The sequence below is a fragment of the Stegostoma tigrinum genome, chromosome 16 (genome assembly GCF_030684315.1).
Source record: "Stegostoma tigrinum isolate sSteTig4 chromosome 16, sSteTig4.hap1, whole genome shotgun sequence".
NCBI classification, from domain to species: domain Eukaryota; kingdom Metazoa; phylum Chordata; class Chondrichthyes; order Orectolobiformes; family Stegostomatidae; genus Stegostoma; species Stegostoma tigrinum.
Genome location: NC_081369.1, coordinates 24639390 through 24655877, shown reverse-complemented (window position 1 = coordinate 24655877; position 16488 = coordinate 24639390). Strand labels below are relative to the sequence as shown.

The following is a 16488-nucleotide window of genomic DNA, read 5'->3' as shown; positions in this document are numbered from 1 at the left end:
ACCACGATAACTAGTGAAATGTGAATACAATTGATTATTAAAGTATGAAATTGAAACACTGCCTCAGAATTGAAGAATTATGAATCTATCACATTATTTTAAAAAGCCATCTCTAATGGCTTCCATCTGGGCAGGAAATGTATTTCTGGATCCACAGTGTAACACTTCCTCTTAACTGTAAAATGGCCAGCAAGCGACTCATGTCAAGAGTGATCAGGGCAATAAATGCAGCCCTGTCGGTCACGTACATCTCATGAAAGAATACCAGTAGTATATGGGCTCCTGAAAACCAGCCAAAGGAAACTGTATAATAGATATAATGCCTTCTTAAAAAAGGTAGTGGTGGAAGTAAGATGGACATGTATCTAGAACCTGATGCTTTCTAACTCAAGCTGTTAAAACAAGCAGTGACAAAATTATCAACATTGAAGTAATTGTCAAACTCTTTAGATTCAAGAATTGCATGGAGCACTGGAAGCCAGGAGTGAGGTCATTACAATGAGTCAAGTAGGCTATCTTACACTCAAGGCAGGACTTGTTTTTAACATTTGTGAAATTCATTGTGAATTCACGCACTAGTACAACATTTAGCAATTTGGGAAGAATAGGGTTTTTGTTTGCCTCAGATTTTAATTTTGAGGATAGAGTATTAACTGGTCACACCGTTTAAATGTTTGCATGAAAGGCAGCAAAAGGTCCAACACGCAAGACTATTAACAAACATACCCTGGAAATGATCTGTTATTCCAAAGTATTATAAAGAATTTGTAGCAGTGTTCATGTATCCCATTCAATCCCTTTTTACTCAAACCCATCAAAAAAATCCTTCTGTAACTTTAAGGATTCTATTCAGATTACTTACACCCAGACATTATCAAAACAGAGATTTTTGCTGGAGAAACTCGGCAGTTCTGGCATCGTCTGTGGAGAGAGAGCCAGTGTTAATGTATGACTGTTCAGAGTTCTGAAGAACATAGTCAATGTAATTTGTATGCCCTTTGAACTACAATACCAGAGGGAGAATGGACAGATGTAGGGGAGGACAATCTATTCAAGCAGGGACTGGGATAAGACCTCTTTGCAGGAGGCAGTATCCATCCAGGCTTTACAAGGAGCAATCCCACAATGTCAGTTGAGGGAAAATGTGTGTAAGGCATCTCCACTTCACCACAGATATATTCATGGAAATCTGCCAGCTCCTACTGCCTAAGTTAAAGGCACTGACCAGGGTGAGGATGACATCACCACAGTCATGGTTATCAAACTGCGGACTCCTAATCTGTAACAGACAATATTTACACTGACTGCCAGTTTGCTGTCCGTTGTCAAATTACAAAGTTTGAGTGCAAAGCGAGTTGAATATATTCATTCCATTTTGTAAAAGGGAACCAGATGGAGCAGATTCATGGCTTCACTTATATACCATATTGTGCAGGGTGACACTGAATGCCCACACAGAATGCCACAATAAGTTAAAATGGACTGCAACAGAAAAAGATTCCACTCATGTTGTCCAAGTGAAGTTATGCAGACATTCTGCAAGTAATGAGTAAAAAGTCAGTCATTGACCAAATCGTCAAGTGCACAGCCCGCATGCCCACTCACATAATTAAAGCCAAACATACTGTGATCGAGCAGAGCATTCTGATGTTTTGAATAACATTTCTGTTGCCTGGGCCCTCTGGTCTGTAACCTGAGCTTGTGCTAAGACTCCTGCAGATCCTTGTAATCGTGAGATCAAGCTCTTCCCATCGGGTATGCAGTGGCCAGGAAGATGAAGAGCAAGAGAAAAGCCAGCCTTTATCAGTTATGCCACAATCATTGGGGTAGCACTGCATGAGAGCACGAGGACAGACACAAAGAGAATATACAAGAATGTTAAGTAGATTAAATATCAAGAAAATTGGATAGTTTGTCATGAAGTTGGTTGGACTGTTGTAGTTTTACTTCATCTGCGGACCCAAGCAATATGCCTGGTGGTTGACATTTCAGCTTCTACTTTTCCACACAGAAGTCACCCATGATCTGAGTGATTTCAGTTGGGATTTTTTTCTAGATGGCCTGTCTGCAATTGAATCATCCAACTAGACTAAACATTAAAATAGTCCTTAATTCAGCATCTTCCCTCTGTAATAGCCGATCGCAGCTGAAGTAAAACCACAACAATCCAACCAACTTCATGACAAACTATCCAATTTTCTTTATATTTAATCTACTTAACATTCTTGTATATTCTCTTGGTGTCTGTCCTCGTGCTCTCATGCAGTGCTACCCCAATGATTGCGGCATAACTGATAAAAGGTTACTAATGATCAGTGTGAGAGATTGCTTTTGCGGCTTTACGCAACTCATGTCACTTTTAAGGGATTGCGCCTCAGCAATTTTAACATTTGTTGGAAATAGATTGCAGACTGCTGTGACACTTCACGCACACCTTTGCACTCTAGTGTCTGTTTGCTGCTACTCAGGATCACAATGCTGCTATGTGATCTTGACTGCTGTACAAATAAATCCAACTGAAGTCACTCAGATCATGGGTGACTTCTGCGTGGAAAAGTAGAAGCTGAAATGTCAACCACCAGGCATATTGCTTGGGTCCACGGTATTCTATGTCAAGCATACTGGACACCTTCACGTTTCCAGACAGTGATTGCAAGCTTTTTGACATGCCTGCAAATGCACCATGTATTTCAGTGTGCATACCTATCAGGTCTTTTTTTCCTGAAAGCAGTTCCATCCTTGGGCTGTAAGTTGTTTGTGTCTGGTGTTTTACGCCAAGGTTCCCTTTAATATTTAGTTGGTCTGTGTAGCCCTGTTTAAATTTGTTCACCTCAGCCGGCTGTTTGTATTATTCTTCATAGTGGTACTTTTTAGGCTGTTGCATAGTTGCACAGCCGGATGGAAACATTGCTCACTGTTTACAGATCTCACCTTTATGCTATCTTTTAAATTACACATTCTCAGTATCTGAACAGGTGGCTATAATTCTAAGTCCACGTTCTTCCTCAAGATGATATTACTGCTGTGTCAATACCATCTTTTCCATGTAGCCCGACCTCCGTAATCATGAAGTGCTTTGAGAGGCTGGTCATGGCCAACATAAACTCCAGTCTACAAGCCTGCCTCGATCCCCTACAATTTTGTACCAATGTAACAGGTCCACAGTGGATGCCATCTCCCTAGACCAGCGCTCATCCAGTTGTTCTAGGGATAATGGAACATCCTGTGTCAAACTCTTGCTTATGGCTCTGCCTTCAATGCCATTATGCCCTCCAGACTGATCTTAAAACTCTGTGACCTTGGTTTCAGCTCTGCCCTCCGCAACTGGATGCTCAACTTTCTGACCCACCGCCTGCAATCAGTGAAGACAGGTAACTGCAACTCCTCCACAATATCAGTAAACACTGGAGCCCCCCAAAGGACGCATCCTCAGCCCCGTACTGTACGCCCTGTAAACCCATGACTATGTTGCCAAATTGAGCCACCGCCCTCTGAGCCACAAAGTTTGCTGATGATGCCACCATAGGACGGATATCTAATAATAGCAAATCAAAATACAGGAGGCAAATAGAGGACTTGGTGACATGGTACAATGAGAATAACACCCCCTCTCAACAACAACAGAACTGAAGAACTGATCGTTGACTTCAGAAAGAAAGGAGGCAAACCCACCCCTGCCTACATCAACAGAACTGAGGTTGAGAGGGTGGAGAACATCCAGTTCCTCGGAGTGACGATAACCAACAATCTGTATTGGACTTCCCACGTAAATGTGACAGCCAAGAAGGCACAGCATCACCTCTTGTTCATCTGGTAGCTCAGGAAATTTGGCACGTCTATAAGGACCCTCACCAGCTTCTACTGACGCACCATTGAAAATATGGTATCCGAGTGCATAACGGCCTGGTATGGCAACTGCTCTGCCCAGGACTGTAAGAAACTACAGAGGTGCTGTGCACAGTCCAAACTGTCATGAAAACCAAACTTCCATCCATGGACTCCATTTACACTGCTTGCTGCCATGGAAAGGGTGCCAACATCATCAAAGACCCATCACACCCTAGTAATGATCTCCTACAACCTCTTCCTCCAGGCAGGAGATCCAGAATCCTGAACACACACACACAAGCAGGTTCAGGACCAGCTTCTTCCCAGCCATTATTCGACTGATGAATGACTCTGTAGCAGCAAATAATGCTGATCTCAACTAGCGTACACCCTGTGCAATGTAACCTGTGTGCCATTGTCTAAGTCTTTTTGATCTGTACATCCTTGCTTACTATGATCTGCCTGCACTGCTTGTAAACAAAGCTTTTCACCATATTTGGTACGAGTGACAAGTAAATAAATCAGTCAGTCAATCATTCAATTCTTGGGTTACTGAAAAAAGTACGTCATAGAAGAGGATTGCACAGGGATGGATAGATAGGTATGTGCTGATGCAGGAAATGATGTTGGACACCAGAGATGCATGTTTGCATCATCTGCTTGTAAATCAGGAGAGACTGAAAGATGCACAGAAACTAGAATGAGAGCTTAAATTACGAACATTCTGTAAACCTCAGGTTTCAGTTCCACACCTGATCATGGACTCAATCATGGCACCCAGTGTCTTCTCCTTGGGCGTAAGGAGATGCAACCTACTGTCTCGTTCCAGATGCTGCCTCCGTATTCCATCTTGTTTTGAAAGTGGTAGATAATTTGAATGCAGTACTGTGTTTTTGGGTGATGAGTATTGTGGTTGAATAAACAGGAATGCGTACAAGCTGTGACATGTGTGAGACCTGTAGCAGTGCTGTGTATGAGTAAGACACGTAAATATTAGGTTTAAGTCATGAATAATGAAAGTTATTGATAGTTGAGTTGGAGGGTTTGAGCAGTGAGTCTACCGGTGCTGCAATGGTAGTAGCATTTGAAGGTTCCTTAATTAATCATATGCGGTCATTGTACTGTTTGTGGGGCTGCATCAAGCCCCCAAGCCTAACTCAATTAGCTGTTTCCACGGCCTTCTGAGAGTTTGTGAGAAAAACCTGCTAATATATTGCTGATAAAAGACAGCAGCCCATCTTTTACATTGGTAAATGTTTCAAGTGCAACATTCGAAAACCTTTTTGAGATGTTGTGTCAAAATTCACTGTTCATCTAACTGACCCATTATTACACAATCACTTCCAGTCCCTGCTCCTGCTAGAATACATCTGGGCTTTTAAGAGGTATAGGCTGACTTCAAGTGTATCTTGCTCAGGCTTGCGACCTCTGTGAGTGCAGCTCTGGCTGCATCTGCAAGAAAACAGTTGTGAACACAGCTCAGTCCATCGTGCAAACCAGCCTCCCATCCACTGATTCCATCTATACTTCCCCATGTCTCCGATAATATAATCAAAAACCCCATCCCGGTTATGCTATCTTCCCCCACTCTTCTGTAAGGCAGAAGATACAAAAGTTTGAAAACATGTACCAACAGATTCAAGTAGTTTCTTCCTCACGTATCAGACTTGTGATTAGACCTCTCATATATGCACGTTGCACTTTCTCTACCCTTCCTTTGTAGCTGTAACACTATATTCTGCATTCTGTTCTGTTAACGGCACGGTGGCTCAGTGGTTAGCACTATAGCCTCACAGCACCAGGGATCTGGGTTCGATTCCAGCCTCGGGCACCTGTCTGTGTGGAGTTTGCACATTCTCCCAGTGTCTGCGTGGGTTTCCTCCGGGTACTCCAGTTTCCTCCCACAATCCAAAGATGTGCAGGTTAGGTGGACTGGCCATGCTAAAATTGCCCGTCGTGTTCAGTGGTGTGTGGGTTATAGGGGTATGGATCTGGGTGGGATGCTTCAAGGGGCGGTGTGGTCTTGGGCCGAAGGGCCTGTTTCCACACTGTAGGGAATCTAATCTAATCCAGAAAAAAAACCCTGATGTACTTATGATTTGCCCAGGTAGCATGCAAAACAATAACTTTCACAGTATCTCTGTATATATGATCATAAAATTAAATCAAATCTAGAAATCAGTTACATAAGGTAATGCATAAAGGTGGGGACGTGCTTAAATTTGAAGATCCAGGCGACAGTTTTCGGTCATTGCCACGTTTTGCAGTGCTATCTTCTGAAAAGAATGTGTCCTTCTTTCTATTCCTACCAAACTCAACAGTTCTTCATTTATTTATATCAAAATTTATTTGCCAGCTACATGCCTATTCAGCAACTTTATTAACCTCAGGTTGTATTTCAGTGTTCTGTATCCCAATCTGATGAATCTGAGAAATTTTACAATTGAACAAGTGTAATATTACAAGAAACTCCCTGAACAGACTAAACAGTGAAGTTAAATCTGTAAAGTATTCCAGTAATAATTGTAAACTGTATTATGGGAACTACTGGAAATTTCTGCAAACCGACTATAGCTGTTTCTCCCCACAGGCTAATGTTGAGTTAAACAACAGACAGGCAACACTCAGTGTAAACCAAGTACGACTTGATGCTGATAGTCATGTTTCAGTTATTAATGTGAAAAATGGCACAAGACTCACAGGAGAGGATGCTCCAAAAAGAAAGGATTTAGAAGAGTGGCTCAAGGAACACCCAGACTATGTGGCAGATGTATCACCACATGTTCCAGTAAGTATTTGCAGAAATAGAAATGCAAGTAAACTTATGCAGCCCAGAAATGCAATTGGGGAGGTTCCTCATGATGAATTCAATGTATAAACAATAGTAGCTGAATGCTTCTAAACAGTTATTTACTGTCACTGAGAGAAGTTATACTTTTCTAACTCTAGAGCCAGACATTTATGCTTATTCCTTTAAATTGATACAGTTGTACATTGTGCTTTGAAGACTTGCATTGCGTAGTAGCTAAAATATATCATCTAGTTTATTATCTTCCTGGGCTGATGCGCAGTATTTCTAAGCCTTAATCCAATGTTTGATGTTATTCCAGGCATATGACTCATATTAGCAACAATTGTATTTTTATAGCTTTGAAATTTTTGCATTTATTTCAGAAAATTGTTAAAACTGAGATTTTGGGTGATAGACCAAAGCAAAAAAGACATCGGTGCAGAAACCCTAACAAAATAGATGTCAAAAGTCTGACTGGAGAAGAACGTGTACCCGTTATAAATAGACGAAATGCGAAAAAGGTGACTTTCTGTATTATACATGGTAAAAGAGTTTTATGAATTTGTAACTGCAAGACATGTTTCCTTTGTAACAAACTTTCAATGTCTCATTGACATCATTCGAGTTAGAAGTCTCCTCTACTCTACAAGTGTTTCTTCTCTTTACCCTCCCACTTACCACCTCCTTTCTACCATAACGCAAGTGAGTTGCACTGAGTGGAAGCATTGGAATAACTTGGAAATGATGGATCAAAATTTGCAAAGTTATTGAGCAGGAAAAATCAAGGAGGGGCTAATGTCATACACTTCTTTATATGTCCTGATAATGCCATCTTTCACACCAGCGATTTTGATACATCTTTTCATTTTTCCTTCAATGAGAAGCCCCCTTTCATTGTGGTCAGTGGTATTCTTCTGATTTCCCACACATCTGCTCTCACCCCTTCCCTTGCTTGCCAGATCCCTGATGCAACTGCTTCTCCTCACCCTCCACTCTACCAACCTCAACACTAAACAAACCTTCCTCTGCTTTATCCACTGCATCTACTAGTGTCAGTGTTCAGTGCATCTTTCTTTCCCCTCTCCTTTCAGTGTTACAGTGAACTGCTCTTTACGCAACATCCTACTCTAGTCTTCCATCTCATTGTGCAAGTGATATAACATAGTCACCGTTAACTCCTTCATTCACACAGTCTGAAATCCCATTTCATAATTCTAGTGATAACGGCAACTTAATCATACTTCTTTTGATTAAATATACAGCACTCGCTTATGATCACCGCTGCACTGAGGAGCCCAAACAGAGATTGAGTGATCACTTTGCTGAATACCTCCATTCTTCTGCAAGAGCGGCCCCAATTTTCTGGCAGTCCCTTACTTTAAGTCTGTTTCACTCGATCCTTTTTTTTTGGACTGCTATGCTGTTCGAATGAAGCTCAATGAATGCTGAAGGAGCAGCACATTATCTTTCGATTAGATGTTTTACAAACATCCAGATTTGATATCAAGTTCCACAGTTTCTATTTGCAGCCACTGCTCCTGCTGCTTTTGGGAAATAGAAGCTGCAAATGACTCCCCATTTCCAGCTCCTCCAGACCCATCTTTTGTTTCTATACCCTCTTTCTCTTTAACATCTTCCTCCTTTTTTCATTATTTAATCATTACTACCTTCCACCCTAAAGGATCTTTCCTGCCCTCTGCTTTCCTGGATTTTGTGCTGCTTACAACCAGTTACATATGGAAGAATTTTCAGTTCGAGCCAATAGTCACAGAACTGAAATATTGTCCTTATTCTCTTTTTTTACAATTGCAGCCTGACTTGTTCAATATGTCTTGTAACTTTTGTTTATATTGTAGATTTCAGGCATCAGGTTTGCCTGTCAAAGACGACAGCTAATATTTTGTCCCTGATATGGGCACTCTTTATTTTTACTATATTACTGTTTTAAAACTTGATACTTGGGCAATTTTGGAGAGGAAAGCTGAAATATATAAAGTTCTGTAAATTGCAATTTTTTTGTACTCCAGGTGGGTGGCTCACTGGCTCCTCCAATTAAAGACTTGGAGAGGTGGCTGCAGGAAAATCCAGATTTTGGGATTGCTCCAGAATGGGCAACTGTAGTAAAGCAGTCGGTAAGTAGTGTATTGAAATTTAAGAAGGCTTTCTGTTGAAATTTCATGTTGTAATTTGTGCCTGTTTTGAAGTAGTAAAAGTATAAGCTTAGACCAGTAGGTGATTAACTGCTGTCTTTCAATAACTCAACCCGGCAGCTTTTCTATGAGAATCCAATCATCCCGTTAGCAATTTAATGTTCAAAGCTATTCATGTACAATCATAAATCTGCTAAATTGGATTCACAGTTTGTTGAAATTCACTGAATTGTAGAGCACGACTACTTGAAATCATAATGAGAAATTTTATTACACCAGGGTAGTGGCCTAGTGGTATTATCACAAGACGTTTTATCCAGAAACCCAACTGATGTTCTGGGCACCGAGGTTCGAATCCCACCACGGCAGGTGGTGGAATTGAAATTCTGAAAGAAAAACAAGAAGTCTGGAATTAAGAGTCTACTGATCACCATGAAATCATTGCCAATTGTCGGAAAAATCCATCTGTTTCACTAATGTCTTTTAGGGAGGAACTTGACTGCCCTCACCTGGTCTGGCCTACATGTGACTCCAGACCCACACCTATGTGGTTTACTTTCCACTGCCCTCTGGAACGGCCGAGCAAGCCACTCAGTTGTATCAATCGCTACAAAGGCTCAACGAAATGGAACTGGACAGATCACCTGGCATTGACTGAGGCACCAGAAAAGACAATGGCAGAGACAACCCTGTCAATCGTTCAAAGTCCTCTTCATTAACATCCGGGGGTTAGTGCCAAAATTGAGAGAGCTGTCTCATAGACTAGTTAAGCAACAGCTTGACATAGTCATACTCTCAGAATCATACTTTACAAACAATGTCCCAGATACCACCATCACCATTCCTGGATATTTCCTGTCTCACCGGCAAGACAGACCCAGCAGAAGGGGCAGCACAGTGGTACACAGTTGGGAGGGTGTTGCTCTTGGAGTCCTCAACATTGACTCCAGACCCCACGAAGTCTCATGGCTTCAAGTTAAACATTGGCAAGGAAACCTCCTGTTGATTACCACATACCATCCTCCCTCAGCTGATGAATCAGTACTCCTCAATGTTGAGCAACACTTAGAGGGAGCACTGAGGACAGCAAGGGAATAAAATGTACTCTGGGTGCAGGCTTTCAATGTCTACCATCGAGAGTGGCTCTGCAGCAGTACTGCTAACCGAACTGGTTGGTACTTACAGGACATAGCTGCTAGACTGGGTCTGCGGTAGGTGGTGAGGGAACCAACAAGAGGGAAAAACATAGTTCACCTCATCCTTACTAATCTGCGAACTGCAGTTGCACCTGCCCATGACAGTATCGGTAAGAGTGATCATCACACAGTCCTTGCGGAAACAAAGCCCTGCCTTCACATTGAGAACAACCTCCATCGTGCTGTGTAGCACTATCACCGTGCTAAATGGGACAGACTTTGCACAAATCTAACAACTCAAGACTGGGCATCCATGAGTGTTGTGGGCCATCAGCAGCAGCAGAATTGTACTCCGGCACAATCTGTGACCTCATGGCCTGGCATATCCCCCACTCAACCATTACTATCAAGCCAAGGGATCAACCTTGGTTCAATGGTGGGTGTAGAAGGGCATGCCAAGAGTAGCACCAAGCATATCAACCTGGTGAAGCCACCAAACTGGGCGACTTGCATGCCACACAGTGACAATAGCTCATGATAGACAGTGCTAAATGATCCCACAACCAACGGATCAGATCTAACCTCTGCAGTTCTGCCGCATCCAGTTGTGAATGGTGGTAGGTAATTAAAGAACTCGGTGGAAGAGGAGGCTTCACAAATAACACCGTCCTCAATGATGTCAGAGCCCAGCACATCAATGCAAAAGATAAGGCTGAAGCATTCGCAGCAGTCTTCAGCCAGAAGTGGCAAGAAGATGCTCCGTCTTGGCCTCCTCCGGTGGTCTCCAGTATTACAGATGTCAAACTTCAGCCAATTCAATTCACTCCACGTGATATCAAGAAACGGTTGGAGACTCTGGATACTGCAATGGCTACCAACCCTGACAACGTTCCAACAATAGTCCTGAAGACTTGTGCTCCAGAATTTGTCGCTCCCATAGCCAAGCTGTTCCAGTACAGTTACAACACTGGTATCTACCCAACAATGTGGAAAATTGCCCAAGAATGCCCTGTACACAAAAAGCAGGACAAATTCAAACTGGCCAGTTACCACCATATCAGTCTCTTCTCGATCATCAGTAAAGTGATGGAAGATGTCAGCAACAGTGCTATCAAGCAGCACTTGCTCAGTGACACCCAGTTTGGGTTCCGCCAGGGCCACTCAACTCCTGATCACATTACAGTCTTGGTTCAAACATGGACAAAAGAACTGAATTCCAGAGGTGAGGGAAGAGTGACAGCCCTTGATATCAAGGCTGCATTCAACCGAGTGTGGCATCAAGAAACCCTGGAAAAACTGGAATCAGTGAATATCAGGGGACACATGCTCCGGTGGTTGGAGTCATACATAGGAAGATGGTCATGGTCGTGGGATGTCAATCATCCCAGCTCCAGGACATCTCTGCAGGAGTTCCTCAAGATAGTATCCTGAGCCCAAAAATCTTCAGCTGCTTCATCAATGACCTTCCCTCCACTATAAGGTCAGAACTGGGGATATTCGCTGATGATTGCACAATGTTCAGCACCATTCGCGGCGACTTAGATACTGATGCAGTTCATGTTCACATGCAACAAGATCTGGACAATATCTAGGCTGGGGCTGTCAAATGGCAATTGACATTCACGCTACACAAATTCCAGGCTATGACCATTACCAATAAGGGACAATCTAACCATCGCCCCTTGACATTCAATGGTGTTACCATCAGTGAATCCCCTACTGTTAACATCCCGGGGTTACCATTGACCAGAAACTCAACTGGACTCACTACATTAACACAGTAGCTACGAGAGCAGGCCAGAAGCTGGGAATACTGCCGCAAGTAACTCACCTCCTAACTCCTCAAAGCCTGTCCTTCATCTTCAGGGCACAAGTCAGGACTGTGATGGAATACTCCCCATTTGCCTGGATGAGTGCAGCCCCAACAACACTGAAGAAGCTTGGCACCATCCAGGACAAAGCAGCCACTTGATTGCCACTGCATCTACACATGTTCACGCTCTCCACCACCAGTGCTCAGTAGCAGTAGTGTGTACTATTATACAAGATGCACTGCAGAAATTCACTAAAGATCCTCAGACAGCACGTTCCAAACCCACAACCACTTCCATTTAGAAGGACAAGGGCAACAGATATATGGGAACACAGTCATCTCCAAGTTCTTCAAATCACTCAAGATCCTGACTTGGAAATATATCGCCATTCCTTCACTGTCACTGGGTCAAAAGCCTGGAACTCCCTCTTTCATAGCATTGAGGAGGCCAACAGGAGGACTGCAGCAGTTCAAAAAGGCAGCTCACCACCACCACCTCAAGAGCAACTAGGGATGGGCAAGAAATGCTGACCAGCCAGCAATGCCCACATGCCACAAATGAATAAAAAAAAAAGAAATTTCAGAGCAGCCTGAAAACAGTTGCAACAATCATCAGGCAGAAAGGCCGAGTGAATGATCCACCTTGGCCTCCTCCAGAAGTCTGCAGTATCACAGATGCCAGTTGGATTCATTTCTTGTAATTTAAAACCCAGCTGGAGGCAGTGGATGCTACAAAGACTGTGGACTTGAAATCATTCCCGCAATGGTACTGAAGATATGTGCTGTTGAACCCGCCATGCTCCTAAACAAGCCGTTCCAGTACAGCTGAAACACTGACGTCTCCCCAGCAGCGTGGAGAATTGTCCAAGTGTGTTCTGTATACACAAAGTGTAACAACTCTATCTCAACCAATTGCTGTCCCATTAATTTACACTCAGTTGTCAGTAAAGTAATGTAAGGGGTCATCAACCGTGCTAACAAGTCGCTCTTGCTTAGCAATAACCTATTCACTGACATCCAGTTTAGGTTCCGCCAGGGCCACTCAGCTCTGACCATGACAGTCTTGGTTAAAACATGAACAAAACAGCTGAACTCCAGAGGTGAGGTGAGAGCGATTGTCCTTGACATCAAGGCAACATTTGACAAGAGTGTGGCATCAAGGAATCCTAACAAAACTGGAGTCTTTGGTAATCTGAGAAAACTCTTTCCTGGTTGAAAACATGAATGTCATAAAGGGAGGTGTTTGTTGAAGGCCAGCCATCTCAACTCTCTAGGATATTTCTGTAGGAATGCTTTGGGGTAGCGTCTGTTGCCCATCAGACCTCGGGTGCTTTTTGAATCAATTTTCCTCCATTAAAAGGTCAGAAGAAGGGACTGTTCGCTGATGATGTCATGTCTAAATGCAGCACAACCCAGACAATATCCAAGATTGGGCTGAAATGTGACCGGTAACATTTGCACCTCAAAAATACCATACAGTGACTAACTCCAATAAGCAATAATCTAACCATCATCCCTAAACGTTCAATTCATTTAACATCTCAATCCCCCAGTATCTACATCCTGGGCATTACGATTGACATGAAGCTAAATACATTGACGACAAGAGCAGGTCAGAAGGTAGGATTCCTCCAGAGAGTAACTTACCTACTGACCCCTCAAAACCTCTTCATCTATGCAAGACACAACCTTTTAGGAGTGTGATGGAGTACACCCAACTTGCCTGGATAAGTGCTGCTATAGCATCGTTGAAGAAACTTGACACCATCCTTGACATTCAGCCCATTTTATTGTCATCGTATCAGCAAGCGCCTTCTCCCCCCCCCCCCCCCCCCCACACCCTTCATCCCAACTCTCAGTAACAGCCGTTTGTGTCATCCACAACATGCACTGCCGAAATTCACCAAGCTTCCTTCCACCTTCCAAGCCCACGACGACTAATGTCTAAAAGGACCAATGTAGCAGATACATGGGAGCACCACCACCTGCAAGTGGCCCTCCAAACTGCTTGTCATATTGCAGCTCCTTTTAGCGTTCTGGGTCAAAATCCAGGAATCCCCACTGTCATGGCATCATGGATCTCCTTGCAGCACATGGACTACAGCAGTTCAAGAATGCAGCTTACCGCTACCTGATCAAAGGCAACTGGAGATAGGCATTAATTGCATGCCCAGCTAGTGACGCCCACATCACATGAATGAATTGAAAAAAAAACCAGGAGAAGGTCTGAAGTTAACTAAGACCTAAAGAATGGTCAAGGAGGAGTAGTTTTGTTTCATGATGTGTTAAAATGTTCTTGTTTCAATAATTAGGAAATAAATGTGGGGCACTGAAACCAGTTATTTTATTGAAAGGACTGTGACATTAACATAAAATGTTTCAAATACCTTTAAATAATGGAGAGAAAATATGCAGACATGTTATAGAGCTGAATCATTAGAATTTTACAATTCTAGGAGAAAACCACTTGCTGTGTTGTTCCCGCGTTTTTGAATGAGCATTTGTGATCATCCCATTCCTCCCATTGTTTCTTTCACCATGTAAAGTTCCTCACTCTTGGATACCTGTTCAACTTCTAATTATTTATGCAATTGCCTGTAACCAAGTAGAGCAGTACGAGATCCCACAATTGTGTGAGGAAATGTTTAAGGAACTAAATTATTATTCTGAGAGATTCTGATTATGCACTGTTCAGTTGGGAAGGAAGAGTAAATGGGGAAAAGGAAAATGAATTCCTAAAATCTGTAGAAAGCTTGAGCAAGCAATATGTTGTGCCCAATAGGTCAGAGTAATTTTAGTTATGGGTGCTGAGTTAATCAGATGGTGTGTAATGTTCAAAATATTATGCAGTTTATGATTCAGTTGGAATGGATGAAGTTAATACATCAGCAATGATTGGAAACTAGATTTGGACTGGGGAAAACTTTGTAAACATTGAGGAGTGATCTAGTTACGGTAAGATGGAAAGAAAAACATATGTAGCATCAGACAGAATACTAGGCTGCATTTTTTGCCCTCCACAAAGAATTAAGTAGCCAAAGTAAGAATAAATATATTTTCCTAGTTCTTTTAGAGTGTCATGGATTAATTTAAGTGATGGGAAATTGATTAAAATTGAGGACAGAGGTACATGAGGGCTATCAGAACGATGAAGAAACTAAACTAAATCTAAAAATGTGACAAAATATTCGCCTGATAAAGAAATTTGTAAAATAAAGTTTTTTTTGAACAAAACGCCTCGATTCCTGCAGTAGGGAGCAAAATTTATCAGAAGCTGTTAAATTTGATTTTTTTTTTAAAAGTCATTCAGTACCTCAATTTGATCATCCTCTCAATGCTGGCATAGACCTGTTGTATTAGCTTCATACAAACCTCTGCTCATCCTTTTTCCTCAAACCTAGTTGGCATACTTTCTTTTCCTTTTCTTTCCTTCCTGCTTTCCATCCACGTGCCGATCTAGCTTCCATTTTTGAATACATCTGCTTGTCCCAACTGGGAGCGGCAAGTTGCGCATTTTTAGTAATGTTTTGGTAAACAAAATCCCATTATTATATATGATGTATGCTGTAAATAAAGTGTGCATATCCCCACATTACGTTTCTATTACTTTGTGTTTTTACATTTATTTTAGGAGGTGTGCTATTTTTGCAAAGATTTTTTTGAGGGATCTTGATGTCTCAAAGTTTCGGTTGGTCGTGGTTTGCTATGATTATATGTACCCTTGAATATCTGGAATATTTAATCAATGGGCTTAATGCCGTTAGGTTTTGGACTTCACCCACAAGTGGAAGTATTTTCTATATGTGTATCCTATCAAACTCCATCATAATGTTAATGATCTCTTTCGGGTCACGCCTCAGCTCAGAGGCTTAAGCTGCTCAGTCTTCAGTAAATACATCTTTGCAGTTTTTTTTAATCATTCTTGACAATTATTTTTGTATCTTACTCTGCATATATTTTTATCATGCAGAAACCAAAAATGTACACAACACTGTGGCTTAACTAGCATTCGACTCATGTTCAATGTAATTTTGCTTTCCTAATAACCCAATTAATCCGCTTCATTTCTTTTCAGGGTTTGTGCATCTGTACTTCTTCTTTACACCCCCCCGCTTCATTTTTGTTACTTCAGCAACGCATGATCTCCTTATGCTCTTATCAAAATGTATCACCTTGTATTTATCTCTGTTGAAAAGTTAATTTCCCAATTGCATGAACTAAATATCCACTGTGCACATTTATTAATAACATCTTTTTATTTAGCCAAAACATTGATTCACTTGTTAGTTTATAGTTTTTCGTAACAACAATATTGGTTTGTGATAGAAAGTTAAAAGTATTTCAAATTACTAACAGATGCGACTGTGTTGGTAGGACTGTTGAGGTGTCCAGACAGAACATTAAATGTAACAAAGTTAAAACTGATGTTAGGAGAAACTTCTCGGTATAGCACTGTATGACCTTCCGTTTCATATACTGGATTAGTAGTTGAAGCAGAAACGTGACATTCAGGATTCAGTGAGCATGTTGGGTGAATGAAAATAGTTAAGAGTATGGGAACAGGTTGGGTAAACACAAATAGAACAATGATTTTTGATGAAATGGATGGGTTGACTCAAAAGCCTGTTTCTATACTGTGATTTCTATATATAATTGCTGACCATATTAACCTATTTATTTGTAAACGGAATATGAGCAGTATTCAAAGAAGTATGCGACTGAATCTTAGCTGCATAAGGTAAAATTAGTTCATCTATTCAGCAGGATTAT

The 16488-nt window shown here is 41.8% G+C and overlaps 1 protein-coding gene across 9 annotated transcripts in view; it reads left to right on the top strand.

The window, feature by feature from the left end:
* Window positions 1-16488, top strand: part of chd9 (chromodomain helicase DNA binding protein 9) — a 247877-nt gene that overhangs the window by 226139 nt on the left and 5250 nt on the right. For all 9 annotated transcript variants that reach the window (XM_048546753.2, XM_048546752.2, XM_048546749.2 and 6 more), the window contains 3 exons: window positions 6419-6616; window positions 7003-7140; window positions 8647-8751. In XM_048546753.2, coding sequence (XP_048402710.1) covers window positions 6419-6616; window positions 7003-7140; window positions 8647-8751 — 441 coding nt within the window. The remainder of the gene's footprint in view (window positions 1-6418; window positions 6617-7002; window positions 7141-8646; window positions 8752-16488) is intronic.